Source organism: Corythoichthys intestinalis, chromosome 18, assembly GCF_030265065.1.
Source record: "Corythoichthys intestinalis isolate RoL2023-P3 chromosome 18, ASM3026506v1, whole genome shotgun sequence".
NCBI classification, from domain to species: domain Eukaryota; kingdom Metazoa; phylum Chordata; class Actinopteri; order Syngnathiformes; family Syngnathidae; genus Corythoichthys; species Corythoichthys intestinalis.
Window position 1 is genome coordinate 22,392,523 of NC_080412.1, and position 17,927 is coordinate 22,410,449.

The 17,927-nt window shown below is 38.8% G+C and overlaps 1 protein-coding gene across 2 annotated transcripts in view; it reads left to right on the forward strand.

The window, feature by feature from the left end:
• ints2 (integrator complex subunit 2) overlaps window positions 1-17,711 on the forward strand; it is a 35,348-nt gene extending 17,637 nt beyond the window's left edge. Inside the window, exons 16-25 of one of the 2 annotated variants that reach the window (XM_057821869.1) lie at window positions 1,441-1,545; window positions 1,671-1,835; window positions 2,731-2,932; window positions 8,531-8,656; window positions 11,884-12,085; window positions 12,165-12,446; window positions 13,468-13,575; window positions 13,664-13,769; window positions 13,893-14,069; window positions 17,138-17,711. In XM_057821869.1, coding sequence (XP_057677852.1) covers window positions 1,441-1,545; window positions 1,671-1,835; window positions 2,731-2,932; window positions 8,531-8,656; window positions 11,884-12,085; window positions 12,165-12,446; window positions 13,468-13,575; window positions 13,664-13,769; window positions 13,893-14,069; window positions 17,138-17,313 — 1,649 coding nt within the window. In that variant the 3' untranslated portion in view covers window positions 17,314-17,711. The remainder of the gene's footprint in view (window positions 1-1,440; window positions 1,546-1,670; window positions 1,836-2,730; window positions 2,933-8,530; window positions 8,657-11,883; window positions 12,086-12,164; window positions 12,447-13,467; window positions 13,576-13,663; window positions 13,770-13,892; window positions 14,070-17,137) is intronic. The other variant, XM_057821870.1, reaches the window with a different exon arrangement.
• Window positions 17,712-17,927: the final 216 nt, after the last annotated feature.

Sequence of the window (17,927 nt, forward strand, 5' to 3'; positions counted from 1 at the left end):
TTTGTCATCCAAGACTTCGGGTGCGTTCAGGTTCATGGCAATGAAAATAGTAAACACACATAGCCTACCTTTGCAAGAACAATGGAATTGCCGTTCGATACGGTCATAATGTGCAGGTCCTTCATACATTCACAGCAAAACTGTTTGTAGCTTTGTAGCGATTTGTCCTTTCAGAATCGCTGGTGAGCTTAGTAACATACACCAAACAATAAATACAGCAGAATGTCCATTTTGCGTAATTGTGGAAACCCGTCGACATCTTTACTCCATTTGTCTTCGGCTTGCTCGTAAGGGTCAACATTGTTCATATCCTTAAGTTTGATCACCTATCTGTTCTTCGCCTTAGTAACGAGTTTGTCTCTTTATCCAACTGGCAAGTTAAAGTTAAATGTCCCGCGAACCAGACCTGCTTCCAATATGGCTGCGTTGTTGTCAAATCTCACGTGAGCCCCCATTCTGTGACGTAAACGCTCGAGCCTAATAGCCCACGTACTTCAGAGCCGGTGTTTTCACACACAAACCGGAACAGCGAGTGCGGCAAACACACACACGCAAAACAGATGCAGAGGGATATGATGGCAGAGTATTCAGAGGAAAATTTGTCCTTTATGAGGTGGAGCTATAAACACTATTTCAAGTTGGTCGAAATTAAAGGAAAGAAAGTGCATGTAAAGTATAATTTATGTCCCGGGGCAAAGCTTTTGTCGACATCTGTGGTAAGCAATTCAAATCTGTTTATTTTTCTTGCACTTCAAGTGAAGGATAAATCTGTTGCTGGTAAGGTTCTATAACACAACTACCTGTCTGTCCTTCTCTATTCAAATGACTAGAATACTGCTCAGAAAATTTCGAATTCTTTGACATACTACAACTTCTTTTTAAAGTAACGGAAATAGTTACTTTCCCTGGTAACTAGTTACTTTTACTATAGAGTAATTCAGTTACTCAGTTACTTTTTGGAAGAAGTAGTGAGTAACTATAACTAATTACTTTTTTAAAGTAACGTGCCCAACAATGTCCATAATTAGAGACACATTTTCCATGTAAATGCCCTAATCTGTTCTAAGCCCGCCAAAATTCAGACATAAATCTTTTAAAAGCATAAAAATGCATCAAAACATGTAACAAATATACTCACATACTAAAGAGGCCCCTCTTTGCCAATTGGACGGCAGGAAGATGCTAGTAAATGGCAGAGCAGCTATAAGTATGTTATATTCAATAAACTGTGGGAGCTGCGAGTAGCAGCCCATACTTTGTTTTTGCCTTTCGTATCCTGAAATTTCTTTCCTAACATGAGGCAATATTTTCACTTTGAGACGTGTGTTAACCTGAAAATTATGTACCGACATTCGCAAGTAGAAGTACCACTGTAATACTTGTGCAATCTATGTTCTCTTCATCCTCCATGTGTTCACCCAAACTCTTAATTCTGTTCAGCTTTAATGCAGAAAAAGCCCAAGTCATATTCAGCAGCACTGATGGACAAGATCCCCATTAAGTACTTAGTTACACAAGCCCAGGGGCTGCAACAAGAGCTTGGGGGTGAGTTCGCGCAAGATTCTATTAGAATATTTTATTTTACTTGTATATTTACAAATAATGACAGAACAAAAAGCCAAACTGTTCTTGTCGGTGAAATATCTTGTGTTCTCTTTTGGTGTTGGCAGGTTTGCACTCTGCCTTGTTGAGATTGCTAGCTATCAACTACCCTCACCTTTGTCTTGTTGAGGACTGGGTGTGTGAAGAGGAGGTAACAGGTACTCTTCCGCTTCTGAGGAAAATGATGCTCCCTAGCAACACCTGCAGATACACTCAGAGCCAGCTTCATCAGGGTGGGAATCGTCACTATATTTCTTAAAAATTAACACAAAGTTGTGGAAGGTTTCAGGGCCTAAACACTATCAGACACATTGACATAAATTCTAGTATTGGTTCCATAATACAGTGATCCTTCACTTATTGCTATTCACTATTTCATCTGTGTACCATAATTTTTGGACTATAAGCCGCTACTTTTTTGCCTCATTTTGAATCCTGCGGTTTATAAGTCCAGTGTGGTTTATTTGTTGATTTATTTGAGTTAATGGGTAACACTTTGACAGCAGCATCATAAGATTGTCATATTTATGACATGTATTGCTGCAACGATTAATCGATAACCTCGAGAAATTCCATTAGAAAAAAAGATTCAAATTAAATTTTGCTGCTTCGATGCATTTAATTTTATCGATTTGGGTGGATACACTGCCCACTAGTGGTAACATCGAATGTGACATAAATCATTTCTCATGGCTGAATCCAGCTGCTGCCTGTCAAGACCAACATCAATAATTGATTTATAATCGAATAGTAGCCTCTGAATCATGATCAAATCGTTAGGTGCCCCAAAATTCCCATCTCCAGTCATCATTGGAAAGTTTAAAGTTTATATATAATTTGTTAACTCATGCAAGAAGCACAATTTGTCAAGGAAGACTCAAAGTGTGGCTGCTATAAAAAAAACCATTATTACACACAGCCCAAATAACACATAAATACCTGAAGGATGTTGCATTTTTGGAGGTAGGGGTTGTAACTTTTAGGCATAAATAGAAGCCAACTCCACGCAACAGTAGTAAAAATGGGTCGCAATATTATGAATGAGGAAGTTGCAATTTGAGTAATGAATGAATGAGATTCACGGATACAAACTGTTTACAAATGAGTCGGCCCTTTTGTGTTATCCAGCCTTCCAGAAGTTACCATCTAGCAGTCCAAGGCTGATGCGAATCCTGGAGCAGTTGACACTTCTCACACCGGGAGACCTCATCCCTTATTCAGAGTCCCTCACTGCCAGCATGGCTCTGCTGTTGGAACCTGCTGTGCCTCGCCGCATTCTGCAGATCCTCAACAAGCTCTGGATGGGCCTCAACACTGTGATGCCCCGCAGGTACACTATGTGAATTCAATTCAATTTTGGAGACAATACATTAGAGGGAAAATCCTGCAATAATCCCCAAAAGTCAAACTCTTATTTTTGGCCTTTTAACGTTAGCTTGGAGGGTATATGTTTATATCGTATGCAAAATAGATGTTTGCGGCTGCCACAGTGAAGTGGGAGGCAAAAAAAAATTCTTTGGAACGTTTTCATATCGCTTTAATGATTTATATAAATTTGTCAGTTTATAGGGACTAGATTAAAATTTAATCTGCTCACTGCCTGCTAAAATACCTTCAAGGGACAGACAACATGTAGTATAAATGTCCTTCATGTGAAAGCATTTAATTCATTCATATTCTGAAACGCTTAGCCTCATGAGTGTCGGCGGGGGTGCTAGAACCTATCCTAGCTAACAACAGGCAGGAGGCTGGGTACACCTGAACTTGTTGCCAGCCAGTCGCAATGCTCATCAAGTATGTAAATTGCAAATTTCTTGGATAGTAGATAATGAAGAAAATAATGATTATAAACATGTTTTTTGATGTCAGTTCTACGCATATAAACTCTGATAAACTCGATCACAGGTGCAATGAATAAAAAGTCTTTATGGTGTCACAGGGAAGGGCAGGCAATCCCGGATCCTTATATTTGATTGGTTATAGGAGGGGCTGGCTAATTCATGGGAATACTGGGTTTTATTTAAAATGTTCTCCACTACTACACATTAGAAATATTAAATTCTGACGGTGGGGCGCTGCATATGTTTCCTGGAAGCGGAAACCACGCAAACCAGTCTCGCTGTCCTCGATGTTGCGACAATTTGATAGTCCAAAAAGTCACAAAAGTGAAAGCGATTACATGTCTTTGTGATTTGGGGTACCACGCAGTTCCCTTTCGTGGTTTAATTTTCCCTTTTGCCTTTTTTCTTTACTCCAGTTTAGTGCTGCAACTATTGATTATTTAAGTAATCGATTAATCTATTAATTAGTTAGTTCGAATAATGGAGTAATCGGATCAGGACAATTTAACATTGCAGAAAAAATTGGGAGATGTAAAACAAAGGCTTGCTAAGATCGCACTTTCAAAATAGCACAAAATACAAAATAAAATTCCCGAGTGTTTCTCCAAACTATGCAGAATTGCACTTTCATTTCACAAGAGCAATATAAGCATTTAAAAATAAATTAAAATACCAGAGCTTGGCCTCAAACGGTATAACATAATTAATAAATGAGGATCGAAGTACAAAAGAACAACTGGCTAACTTGTATCGCAAAAGGTCGCTAGCGTTAATGCTATGAAATGCTAACTTTTTATTTTTTACAATACTCTTAACAAATTGTTCAAACACATATTCCCACAGAAAACTGCTAAATATTCTTCTAAACTAAATTACGAATGCATAAACAATCATATTAGTTCAAACAAAAACGTACAAACTTATATTGGTCTTACGGGGGGCAGCTGGATCCAGCCACGTTCGATGAGTTATGTCATATTCACTCTTGCCACTTGAGGGCAATGTATTCACCCAAATCCATAAAACGAAATACCGTATTGGCCCGAATATAAGACGGTGGTTTTTGCATTGAAATAGGATTGAAAAAGAGGGGGTTGTCTTATATTCCCAGTCTAGACATTATACCCATTCACGACACTAGATGGCGCCAGATACCATTGAAGCGATGTTTTGTCATGACAGATCTCAGCGGTCTAGACAATATACCCATTCACGACGCTAGATGGCGCCAGATATCATTGAAGTGATGTTCTGTCATGACATCTCAGCTACTCTCAAGTTTGCATTATTTCATTGCAATGTTTTTCCTTATTCAGATTTGTTTCAAGACTACAGTTACAGTTAGACTTCACTTTGATCGTTAATGCAGTTATTGCAATTTTGTTGTTTTATCACAATAGATTTGTTTATTTACATTTCAAAAACCAGAAGCCATTCATTTACGAATGTGATTGCACTTTAGTTTACATATTTAAATGTTCAGATATAAAGATTTGAATGAGACAAAATAACAACAATATATTTGAGAGAATAAGCATAATCATTTGCTTCGGATGTTCTGTAATTGTTTTCTGTATGAAAATTAATTTGGTGTTCAAAAAGTCTTTTTTTCAAACTTGAGTCTTGAAAAAGAGGGGGTCGTATTATAATTAGGGCTGTCTTATATTCGGGCCAATACGGAATAAACACTTTCAAAACAAACAATCACAACACCGCTCTAATTAAACAAATCCTCAAAGCAGCAAAATTTGATTAAAAGCTTTTTTTATAATCGTATTACTCGGGTTAATCGATTAATTGTTGCCGTACTACTCCAGTTCGCTCGACATCAAGTCGGGAGGGCCCGACCCGTCGTTGGCGGAGCGGCAACCTCTTCTCACGTTGTCCACCTTTTTTTCTTACATTTTATTTTCCCTTGACAAACCACTAACATTACCACCAACTAGTGGATTTAACCGTGAAGGAGTTTGTCATGAAAAAAAACCCCCAAAAAACCGCAATGTTACTGGTTGCATCTGTGCGAGTAGATGGAAAAAAATTACTCGCACTGGCTCGTAATTTTAGTCGCAACCATTTCGTTTCAGTCTGGAGCACTGTACTCATCTAGTATTACTACTATAGCATCCACTACAACTACTACTGTTGAAAACTGTTGAAACTAAAATCTCATCACTGACAGTAAAAGCAATCAGCCTGATTTTGAGCTCGGAAAAAGACAATTTTCTATAGAATATTTGTAACACACTTATGCAAGCCAGCTGCATTTGTTATGAAAAAAAAAACCACACCTCAGCCGAGGAAAACCAATCATGCACTCACGGGCGCGCTCCCATGGCCTTGGGGGTGTTAGTTGGCAGTCATGTATAGACGATGTGTTTAAATGGAATTACAAGGAATTCATTTTATGATAAGAAGGCTTTGAATTAATGGCCTCACTTGGGTGTTGCATCACAAAATCCATTGAGTGCATCAAATATCAGTTAGTAGTTAATCATATTAGTGAAAACTTGAAGTAACACAAGTGTCTCTTCTGGGCACTTATTTAACATAAGGATTGTTGTGGTTGGTGTTTCAGTGAAAGGTTATCAGCCACTCTTCAGTCAGTGGCATTTCTCTTAAGACTGTGTTAAGTTGCTGTTAGACACAGTAAGTGGATTAGAGCAAGACCTGTGCAACAAGAGTTGTTGCACCCTTGACCCCAAGCTGCTTACTCAGGGATAATTGTGTGAACTAGAGCAGAGGTACCGGGCGAGACGAGTCGTGTCAGCCTTCACCCAAACCTCGGGACAGAAGAGGGTCACTCTCCATGACCTCCAGGTTGACAGGAGCACAGTTACAAAGCTCTGAGGAGACATTCTATTGATCAGAGTAGTGCTCTGCAGGACAATAGAGGAATTTTCTAACTGGGGAGTTGGAGACAGTTTACTGCTTTTCAAACCACTGAATGTCGCCAATGACAGCTCTTATTAATTCAGAAGGAAACCATAGCGATGTCAGACTTGGTATTTTAAGCTTGTGCACCCTCAGGAGCCTCGAGCTCACTATTTATAGATTTTGCCATTCAACCCCACTGAAGCGACTGAATGCCTTGCTTTTGTCGATTGATACCAAGGGTGTCAAACTCATCTTTGTTGCACGCCACATTGTAGTTGTGATTCCTTTGGAGAACTAAGGCTGCCACCATTAATCAACTAATCGACAACTCACACATGATTAGGGATGGGAATTGATAGGATTTTTACGATTCCGATTCCATTATCGATATTGCTTAACGATTCGATTCTTTATCGATTCTCTTATCGATTCTAATTTGGGGAAAAAGAAGAACAAACATTTTGATTGGCATCTAGTTTGTTTAGTCAGAAGTCACAACCTTACAAACTCACAATGAGGTCAAAAGAGGCCCAAAGCCTCGATGTTAACTGTGGTAATACCGTATTGTCCCGAATATAAGATAGCCCTGATTATAGAACGACCCCCTCTTTTTCAAACCTCAAGTTTGAAAAAAGACTTTTTGAAGACCAAATTAATTTTTATACAGAAAATAATTACAGTACATCTGAAACAAATGATTATAACAATATATTTGAGAGAAAACGCATGTTATTTTGCCTCATTAAATCTTAATATCTGAACATTTAAATATGTAAACTAAAGTACAATCACATTCGTAACTGAATGGATTCTGGTTTTTGAAATGTAAATAAACCAATGTATTATGAATCTATTGTGATAAAACAACAAAATGGCAATAACTGCATTAACCATCAAAGTGAAGTCTAACTGTAGTCTTGAAACAAATCTGAATAAGGAAAAACATTGCAATATAATAATGCAAACTGGTTAAACTTGAGAGTAGCTGAGATCTGTCATGACAGAACATCACTTCAATGATATCTGACGCCATCTAGATCGTGAATGGGTATAACGTCTAGACCGCAAATATCAGACGACCCCCTCTTTTTCAGTATTATTTGAATGCAGAAGACACCGTCTTATATTCAGGCCAATACGGTATGTAACTGTGGCAAATAGGCAAGAACGTGTAACATTTTACTGAAACATTTTTGTAAAAGAAATTTTAAAAATCCTCCTTTTTAAAAGGACATATGAGCTGATAGCACTCAATAATCATAAAAAAAAGATAAATACTGTCAAATACAACAGAACAGTGAGGAGTGCAAATGTGCAAAATTAACATTTCTTTTGTAGAAAATAAGCATGTCTGCTTTTTCAGCTAGGATATGTGATCTTTCTGGACTTATGGCGTCTCCAGCAGTGGAGAACACCCTCTCTGACTGCTATCTCTCGCTATCTCGCCGATTCTCCTACTTGCTTCCCCCTACGTCACAGCTCTCTTAAGGGGGCCGCGCTTAGTTACGGACATTACCATGCATAATGAATAGGTTGCTGCTTAACCTTTCACACTAGGCTGCCACTAGTTTGAACTGGCCTTAAAAAAAAAAAAAACGTTTGCAACGCGTGGCGGCTTTTATTTTGATGTGGCGGTGTGCCACATCTTTTATATGTAAGGGAAACCCTGCTGTAATCTAGAGTTGTCGGCTGAAAGAAGCTTTTTAAAATGATATTGGATAATATCGACGTCGGTTTTTCATTATCGGTTTTGGGCCAATATACATGTGGCCTTCTAAGTGAATGTAGGAGCCTTCTGCCTTTGTACAAGGGCTGGCCCCAGTTTAGCACAGCAGTTTAAATTACTGACCTACAGATGTCTCCAAACAAAAGATGCTTGGGATTTGTTATGTGAGCAGACCATTTGCATTCATGGTGCAAAATTAAATTAAGAATAAATGATTGATAATAGCCGTAACATGTTAAGTCCACGACCGCATATCTCTATCTGTTTGATATCAGTATTGGATTTTTGGAATTAGACAATATCGGGTTATCGGTTAAAAAATCATTGTCGGACAACTCTACTGTGATCATTTTTGAAGAAAATATATTTATTTCAATATTTCTCGTTACACTCAATTCCTTTTACATAGTGCCCGTTTTAACTAAATGCATGCCACGCTCTCGCAGTGTGATATTGATACCTAACAAAAAATGTGTTTGTATTGCAGATTGTGGGTGATGACAGTTAACGCCCTCCAACCTTCTGCAAAGCTGCTCAGACAGCAGACGTATACTCAGAACGACCTCATGGTGGATCCTTTGATTGTTCTACGCTGTGATCACAGGGTGTACAGGTACCACGGCAAATATCACATCATTGCTGCATTTCAGTATCATCAGGCTGTGGCTATTATTATTTAACAGAGCTTCTCTACTGCTAGGTTTTGTCAGTGATTATTACTAGTGATGCATGATGATACATTTCTCAACCGATACCAATAATTTCCTCCTCGTTCCAACCGATAACCAACAATGTCAAGCCGATAAATCTATTAAAAGATTTATGTAAAATTTTAAAGTATACACAAGAGAAAATATTACTGTGCAAAAATATAAATTATTTCTCCTTTTTTCAACATCAAATGTGAACAAGTAGTAAATTCCAACATCTAAATAAAGACAGATTGTCTGACATTGTGTAATGGTAAATTTTGGCAACAATTACTTACAGAGTAAATACCTAAGTTGCACAAAAATGTGTTTAAAAGTAAGCTATTCCTAACATATAACATTACTACACCGCAAAAATACACCTTCTTAAAACTAGTTAAATTCCCTTGTTTTCAGTATAAACCTATTGGAAATAAGTGAAATTATCAGCCAGCACTTCAAGTATATTTCACTCAGATTTCTTGAAGAAAAATAGCTAGCTGACAATAAGCTTAACAGCCTAATTTTAAGCAATAAATTATTATACTTATTAATTAATTAATTAATTAATTAGTTAATTAGTCTTTAACACTCAAAACAAGATGGGGAAAATTATTTGACTAGATTTAAGTAGAATGATCTGATTAAGACGTCATAAATTAACAGCGTACTGAATGCATTACTGACTTCTTGTGAGTGGTTTGGTATATGTTACAATTATCATCTAACCACTGTGCCGAATCACGCTTACTTGACATCACTTGTCCAAATGTCCATGGTGAAACTCGTGTAATCGGCATGTTTTTCACGAAGAATGGTGGTCGTATAAACTGCATTATTTTTTTTTCCGGGACTTGGGCTCTCCGGTCACTTCGGTTAAAAAAAAAATGTCTCTCGTCCGGCATCCCCTCCCTCCTATGCCGTTAAGTCAGTCCGGCCGCCGTAGTGCACGATGAGTTGAACCGGAGATGAGTGGCGGCGGCAGGTACGTTCGTACCGGTGTCATATCCGCCTGCCCGGCCGTCTCGCCGCGGCGTATTCGGGGCATGGCTCTGCTCCAGACAGAGGCGCGCGTCCCGCCGTGGGGGAATGCTCGAGAAACCGTGGCGTTCGCCGGAGGTCCCGCCGCCAGGCAATCGGGCTTGGCCCGCCTGCCCGACCCGCCGGCGGCCTGCCGGACCGGCCAGAGCGGCGGGCTCTGTTGGAAGACGGCTACTTGTCGACTATCGGTCTCCTGGTGGTGTTTAACCTTAGATGGAGTTTACCACCGGCTTTGGGCTGCATTCCTAAACAACCCGACTCCGAGAAGGCCGCAGCGTCTCTCTATTGTCACAAGCCCCGTTTTTTTAGCTTAGTTTATGTGTGTTTAGCTGTACCATTCGCGCTAGCAGCGGCCTCGTATTCATTCCAAAAATCTTTGTGATGCCTTTTTAAATGGCTGCTGGGTTAGTGGTGTTGAATGAAGACTCTTTCTTTCCGCCTCGAGGAACTTCTGCAGTGCATGTTTTACAGATGGCGAGAGCGACGCTTGTTTACCACACGGAAAACAACCCACGTTACTGAGATCCGCCATATTGCCTCAACTCTGTTGTGTAACTCCGGCTCCTCTATGACGCCATACTCCTCAACCCTTCCCCCCTCAGGGGCTTCAGAGAGAGGAGGGGTTGAGGAGGTGGCAGTGGAGAAGTGGACAAAACTGCTTCGTTTGCGCACATTTGGAGGCTTAATCAAGTATATGATTATCGGATTGCATTATCGGTTGAATTTTTTATCTGGATTATCTGTGTGACATAATTCCCATTATCGGACCGATAATTATCGTGCACCTCTAATTCCCAAGTACAATATAACAACTGCCACAATTGACATGTATTCTGGTAAGTTTGGTCACTCATGATGCATGACTTAACAAAAACTAAATAAACATTATGAAAGTCCCTGTTCCGCTTGATAATTTTGGTTATGGAAAACTAATGTTGTCGCTCTTTTATTTCACAACATCTAACTTTCATGAAGAAAGGACAGAACAAAGAATCAAACTTTTTCTACATGATAAAGGTGTATATTTTTTTACATTTGGTACATTGGAAATATCGCAAAACTACGCCCCCAAATCACAAAAATCGGACACCTATCCATAGATTTGCATAGGATTACTGTGTGGTCGTGACTTAAAACATCTTTTTTTTCTCCTAACTTTAACAAAGCAAAAACCCAATGTTATTTTTTTTGGTGCCTTTTTCAAAGCCTAAAAAGAAGGCTTGCCAAATGCATGCTATGGATAAGACTGTCGTCAACCACGTAAACAACTGAATGTCAAGACAGTCACCCAAGGACACTTATGCTTGCTCAAAGGTAAGTTAATGATTTATTTGTAAAAAATAAAATATTATTTGATAGCATGTAGTTAAAACGTAGACTTAACTATTATGGTTAGTTTGCTAACATTTGACTGCCTACTCGTTTACTAGCCAGTCACTACACAAATAGAATAAAACTAAAGCTAAGCTGTCACGACCCCGTCACTGAAAGTCCAAAGTAAACATTATTTACATCGTATTCATGTTGTAGATGGATTTTAAGATGTAGGTTGTTTATTTAGTACCTCTGGATAATATTGACATCCGATTGAATGTAAAAGACCACAAAAGCTTCGGGAAAAAATCTGACAGAACGCATGACATAATGTTACGAACTAGTTAATAGATATTCAGCCTGTGGGGTTTCTTGTTTTTAAGTTGCGAGTGGTAGCATTTTGCCTCGATTATAATAGTGGTCTCCTCTCTGTACAGTTTGATACCATGGAGATACTGCAAACCTCTCTGTCTGCTTCTAGACGAAATTCATTAAAAAAAAAAAAAAAAAAAAACAGGTCTATTGCCAGCTTTTGTAGTGCAAATTCAGAAATTTGAACTTCCACCATCATCCCTTAATTGCTGAGTCACTGAGAGAATTTGACAGAGCCTTGGGTTGACTGAATTTTACAAGGGGGTGCGACTTTGCGATAGGTCCATTGTTTTACAGTATATAAGTTATTTATTTATTTTTTTAAACTACTGTTACGCTTTAATTCATCACTCAAAATCGTTTAGCAGTCCAGAAGCCGACCAGTAATAGATTTTCATACTCTATTTGTTTCCTCTCTCTCTAGATGTCCACCTTTAATGGACATTGTCCTTCACATGCTGAATGGCTATCTGCTAGCGTCCAAAGCCTACCTGCACAGCCATTTGAAGGAGACTGCCGATTTTGACAGACAGAGCCAGACAGTCTCAAACCTTGGTGTACCTGGACAGCCAGATACACCTGAGGTCACCAGGGAAGAGCTGAAGAACGCCCTTTTAGCTGCCCAGGTACAATCCAATTTTTTTGCCTTAAATGTTTGCCCATGGATGAAACATCTTTTTAATATACATTTCCCCATAATTCTAGGATAGTGCAGCAGTCCAGATTCTTCTGGAGGTGTGTTTACAAACCTCTGAGGAACAGCAGCTGGGATGCAGCACCGAGAGTCTTTTGAGGGGCATTAGAGGCCCCGTGCCAGGGAAGACGGAACAAAGAAGTCTGCTGCCGAGAGGCGAGGAGGGGCTGAGGGACTCGGAGCCGGAGGGAGGCTTGCTCAGTGATTTGAGGGAGGTGCAGTGTCTCATCTGTTGTCTCCTGCATCAGATGTTCATTGCCGACCCCAATATTGCCAAACTAGTCCATTTTCAGGTAAGATAATAAGTTGTGGTCTCACGCTGAAATATATAATTTATAAAATATTATTTATCATTTTCGCTAGCCTCAAAGATCGAGGACTGCAGAAATCAAACATTTAGTTTTTGTCCTTTTCAAAAATGAATAATAAAATAGATCATTTACTTTTTTTTTTTCATTAAAAAATAAAGAGACAGTTTTTACCCTTCTGTATTTTTCTTAATTAAAATGTAAATGGAAATTAAATAATCCGGATGGATTCCCTCCCCCTTTTTTTTCAACATAAAATTTTTATTTTTTTATTTTTAAAATACTTTTTAACCGTTGTTTTTAGTTAAAAAAAAATTAAGAGAAATGAATGTTTTTCCCATTTTTTTCCTTTTTATTTATTAATGTAAATCTATAAAAAATAATGAAAATTAAAAAATAAAACACATTTTCAAAAAGAATATTTACTTTTTTTAAATGAAAAAAGTGGATGCTGTTTTTCCTGTTTTTTGTGTGTATTAAAAAAATGAATCAAAAATTGAAATGGAAAAAAAATGACTATTTGCTATTGAGAGGCAAAAAAAACATTTGGACAATTTTGGGGTAAAAAAGTGCTTTAACCAATTAATTGACTACCAACATATTTGTCGATTTAACAAGGCAGCCCTAATGGGTCTCTGAAATAAAACATAACTACGATTGGCCCGCGGCAATGGTTTTGCCACGCATGCAATAAACAGTTCAAGTCACAGTGCTGTTTTCATTGTCACAAACTCTTTAGCGCCAAAGTCTCACTTTTCCCCGAAGGTTTAGAAAACATTAGCGTTGACCCCATTTGTCATCACATTTTCCAGCATCATTAGCTGTCAGTGGGCACTGCTCGGCCAGAAGCAGCAGATGTTCATATGGTAGATATTATTGAAGGGCAAAATCTGGCGTGAGACTTACTCTCAACCCCACATGATCAATATAAACTCATTTTTAATTAACTGGAACCCCCAATTGCCTTCTAATGAGTCTTATTTTTTACCTGTGTGATCTCTTTCAGGGTTATCCTCAAGCTCTGCTGCCCTTAACAGTGTCCGGCATCCCTTCCATGCATATCTGTCTGGACTTCATCCCAGAACTCCTGGCCCAGCCCCAACTGGAAAAGCAGGTTAAGAAACACCCACTCTGCTTTCCTTCTCTCTGCTCTACCTTGTGCTGGAGCATTTGTTATATATATGTTTTATTTGACTTGACAGATTTTTGCAATCCAGTTGCTGTCCTACCTATGCATCCAGTATGCACTGCCTAAGTCACTCAGTGTGGCCAGATTGACTGTCAGTGTTATGGGTACACTTCTTACAGGTCAGACAAAAAACATATTGAAGTGTTGTAGTTTTGGCAATAAAAACATGTTGCTACCATCACCTGGCCATTGTGTGTTAGTGCAACAGGGTTGTTGTGTAATTGGTATTTTCTACTCTTCAGTGCTGACTCGTGCCAAGCGCTATGCCTTCTTCATGCCCACCCTGCCGTGCCTGGTGGCCTTCTGTCAGGCCTTCCCGCCGCTCTACGAAGATGTAACCGCCCTGCTAGTACAAGTGGGGCAGGTTTGCGCCTCTGATGTGGCCACCAAAACTCGGGCCATTGACCCTCTCATCGCTCGTAAGTCTTTTGGAGGACATTTTGTCTTCACAATTATGGGACAAAATAAGCCTTCATCTATGGTTTTCTGCTACATTATTTTTCAATAGGCAATAAACTGTCAAAGCTTTGAAATGCAGTGGTATAAAAAAGTATCTGAACCTTTTGGAATTTCTCACATTTTTTGCATAAAATCACAATTAATATGTGATCTGATCTTTGTCAAGATCACAGAGATGAAAAAACAGTGTCTGCTTTAACTAAAACCACCCAGACATTTATAGGTTATCATATTTTAAGGATAGTATGCAAATGATGACAGAAGAAGGAAAAATAAGTAAGTGAACCATCACATTTAATACCTCCCCCCCTTAACTTAAACCAGACGCTTCCTGTAGCTGCAGGACTAATCTTGACGCATTGTTCTCTACAAAACTGCTGTAGTTTAGTCAGATTCCTGGGATGTCTGTCATGAATCGCTGTCTTTAGGTGATGCCATAGCATTTCAATGGGGTTGGAGTCTGGACTTGACTGCTCCAGAACATGTATTTTGTACTTCTGAAACCATTCTGAAGTTGATTAACTTCTATGTTTGGATCATAGTCTTGTTGGAGCATCCATCCTCTTTTTAGCTTCAACTGTCTGACATACGGCTTCAGGTTTTCCTGGAAAACATCCTGATAAACTTTTGAATTCATTCTTCCATTAATGATTGCAAATTTTCCAGGCCCTGAGTCAGCATAACAGCCCCAAATCATGATGCTTCGTCCACCATTCTTCACTGTGGGGATGAGGTGTTGATGTTGGTGAGCTTTTCCATTTTTCCTCCACACATGACGTTGTGTGTTACTCCCAAACAAATTAACTTTGGTTTCATCAGTACACAAAATATTTTGCCAGAACTTATGTGGAGTGTCCAAGTGCCTTTTTGCGAACATTAAATGAGCAACAATGTTTTTTTTTTTAAGACAGCAGTGGCTTCCTTGTGGAATCCTCCCATGAATACCATTCTTGACCATAGTTTTACGTATAGTTAATGTGTGCACAGAGATATTGGACTGTGCCGGTGATTTCTATAAGACTTTAGCAGACACTCTAGGGTTCTTTTTTACCTCTCTTAGTATTCTGCACTGAACTCTTGGCGTCATCTTTGGTGGACGGCCACTCCTTGGGAGAGAAGCAACGATGCCAAACTCTCTCCATTTGTAGACAACTTCTCTGACTGTCGATTGATGAACATCCAGACTTTTAGAGATGGTTTTGTATCGTTTCCCAGCTTATAAATCAACAATTCTGGATCGCAGGTCTTCAGACAGCTCCTTTGACCGAGCCATGATCATCAAGACAATTCTTACCAGGTGTACGTTTTATAGTGGGCAGGGAAGCTTTAAACCACTTATCAGTGATTGGGCACACACCTGACTTAAATGGTTTGGTAGAAATTGGATTCAATGGTTCTTTAAGTCTCCTTAGGCAGAGGGTTCACTTACTTATTTTACCTCCTTCTGTCATTGTTTGCATGCAATCCTCATTAAATATGAAAACTTATAAATATGTGGGAGGTTTTAGTTAAAAACAACAAATGTTGATTTGTCAAAGATTTATTATTTTTATCGCAAAGATATTTATCAAACACACTAGGGATGTCTCGATCACGTGATCGGAAATCGGCCAATCGCGCCATTTTTCAGAGGAACGGAATCAGTTGAAGAGGATCGGGTTTTTAATGAAAAAAAAAATTATATACAGTGGTACCTCTACATACAAATTCAATTTGTTCCAGGACATGGTTTGTAAGTTGAAATGGTCGTATGTCGAGCAGGATTTTCCAAGAAGAATACATTATAAGTAGATTAAATCGTTCAACAGCCCAAAAACCTACGCTAAATCCTATATAAATGCTGCAGGTACAATTACAAATAGCAATTACACATAACAAAACAAATAGATTATAAATACAAATCAGAATACTATAATAATAATGATGTAACAAATCGGGTTTTGACGTGGCGGTTGTGTTTTGCATGCTGATCCTGAACGCACCGTGTAACTTTGACGCGACAGTGAGAGAGGTGGGTTAGAGTGGGAAGCTTTTACTTTCTCTTTTCATGTTCTGTTGTTGTTGGTGTCGGATACGTCGGACAGTAACTGTGTTGTGTTGCACAAGTTCTGTAATAATGATTAAAAACCTGACGAACCTGGCGACTTCCTTGCCAATGATACAATAATAATAATGAGAGTTGTCGTAGAGATCGTAGACATATTCCGTCCGTAGTGTCAAGCCAGTTCACTGACGCACATGCCATGCTCATATTTTTCTATTATTTCCTTTTTAATTTTAGTGGTAAGCCTCACCTTTTACCTTTTTTCACCACCTGCGTTAACCTTGGGACCCATGTTGATTTCTCTCACAAGAAAATCTGCCATTTTGCGGGAAAACTATGAAATTGCAACGCTGTCATTAATTGTCGAATTTCCAGCTTGTCATTCCGAGTCAAATTTTACTTCGGATGTCGGTGCCACTGTATTTGTTTTTCTGCTTCATGCTCGCACAGCGCTATAGCCTCTCACTCTCCTTCCTGCTAAGCTGTGCAGCCAAACTGTCCAGCTTGGATTTGGTACTTAAAGTTAACGATGATTGACAGGTTTGTAGCTTTGATCTTGCCAGAGAAGCTCGGTAACTCTACAATCAGATGAAATAAATGCGTCAATCATTGTTAAACTTGCATAAGTGTGCTGTGGCAACTTGTAAGTGAGAGGCTGTTCTCAGCAGCGTGAGCGTCAAGCATGAGTGGATTTGAGTGGATTCACTCAATGAAGCATTTAATAAAGACAATCATTTTTTTCTACATTATTTGTTTTTAAAACTAATTCACATTATGAATGCGGCATGGTGGGATGGTAACCTGTTTGGCACTTTTGTTGAGGAAAAAAAACTTTTTTTGCTGTATCAGATCTGGACTCTGTATCGGTAGATTCTCCAAATTAGGTGACTCTGACTCGAGTGCAAAAATATGCGATCGGGACATCCCTAAAACACACACTTCTCTTTATAGATGGCAATGTTTTCTTTTCGTTTTTGTGTTTAGGTTTGAATTATCTAAAGGAGAAGCCACACGCTGCTTCAGTAGATGGTGCAACCAAACTGGTGTTACCCCAAAGGACAGCAGAAGAACTTGGAGGAGCCGACACAGATGTTCAGATATGCTACTGTGTTGAAGCAACATTCATGGACATCATCAGCTCCACCCTTCACGGGTTGTAGCGTGGACCGACAATCAATACAATGTCTCTCATTCTGTGGTCTCATGTTTTTAATCTATTGGTGTAGTGGATGTCTCATGATGCTGCATTATTATCTGAGTGCGTTTCACGCCACTAAAACAATAATACATTTAAAAAGTGCTTTGACTACCTTGAAGGTATTAAAGGGCATTATAAGTGAAGCTAATTTACATTGACCAATGCACCATTTATTTAGAACAAGTAAAATGATGTCCTCGGTTACAAATGTAGAAGGTTGAATCACTGAAATGCATAAGGTCAATTTTATTGACCACTTGTAGTATGTGTGATTTTTTTTTTTGCAACTGAAAGGGGAAATGTTTTTATACTGTGTCATGTTGTCATTTGTTTGTAATAAAACAAAGAAACGGTGAGTCAAATCAATTTGAAATATGCTTATCACATTAAAATGCGACACAAAAATGCATTATCAACCCAAAACACGGTAAGAACAGCAAAAAAAAAAAACATCTTCAACTTCACATCTCTCAAATTAAAAAAGAAATGCAAATTACAAACTTTCTGTGGTTCCAAGCTGAACTCCTGCAGCCATCCTCATAGCCATATCCAAGTAATTCACCAGAGGGCAATCTT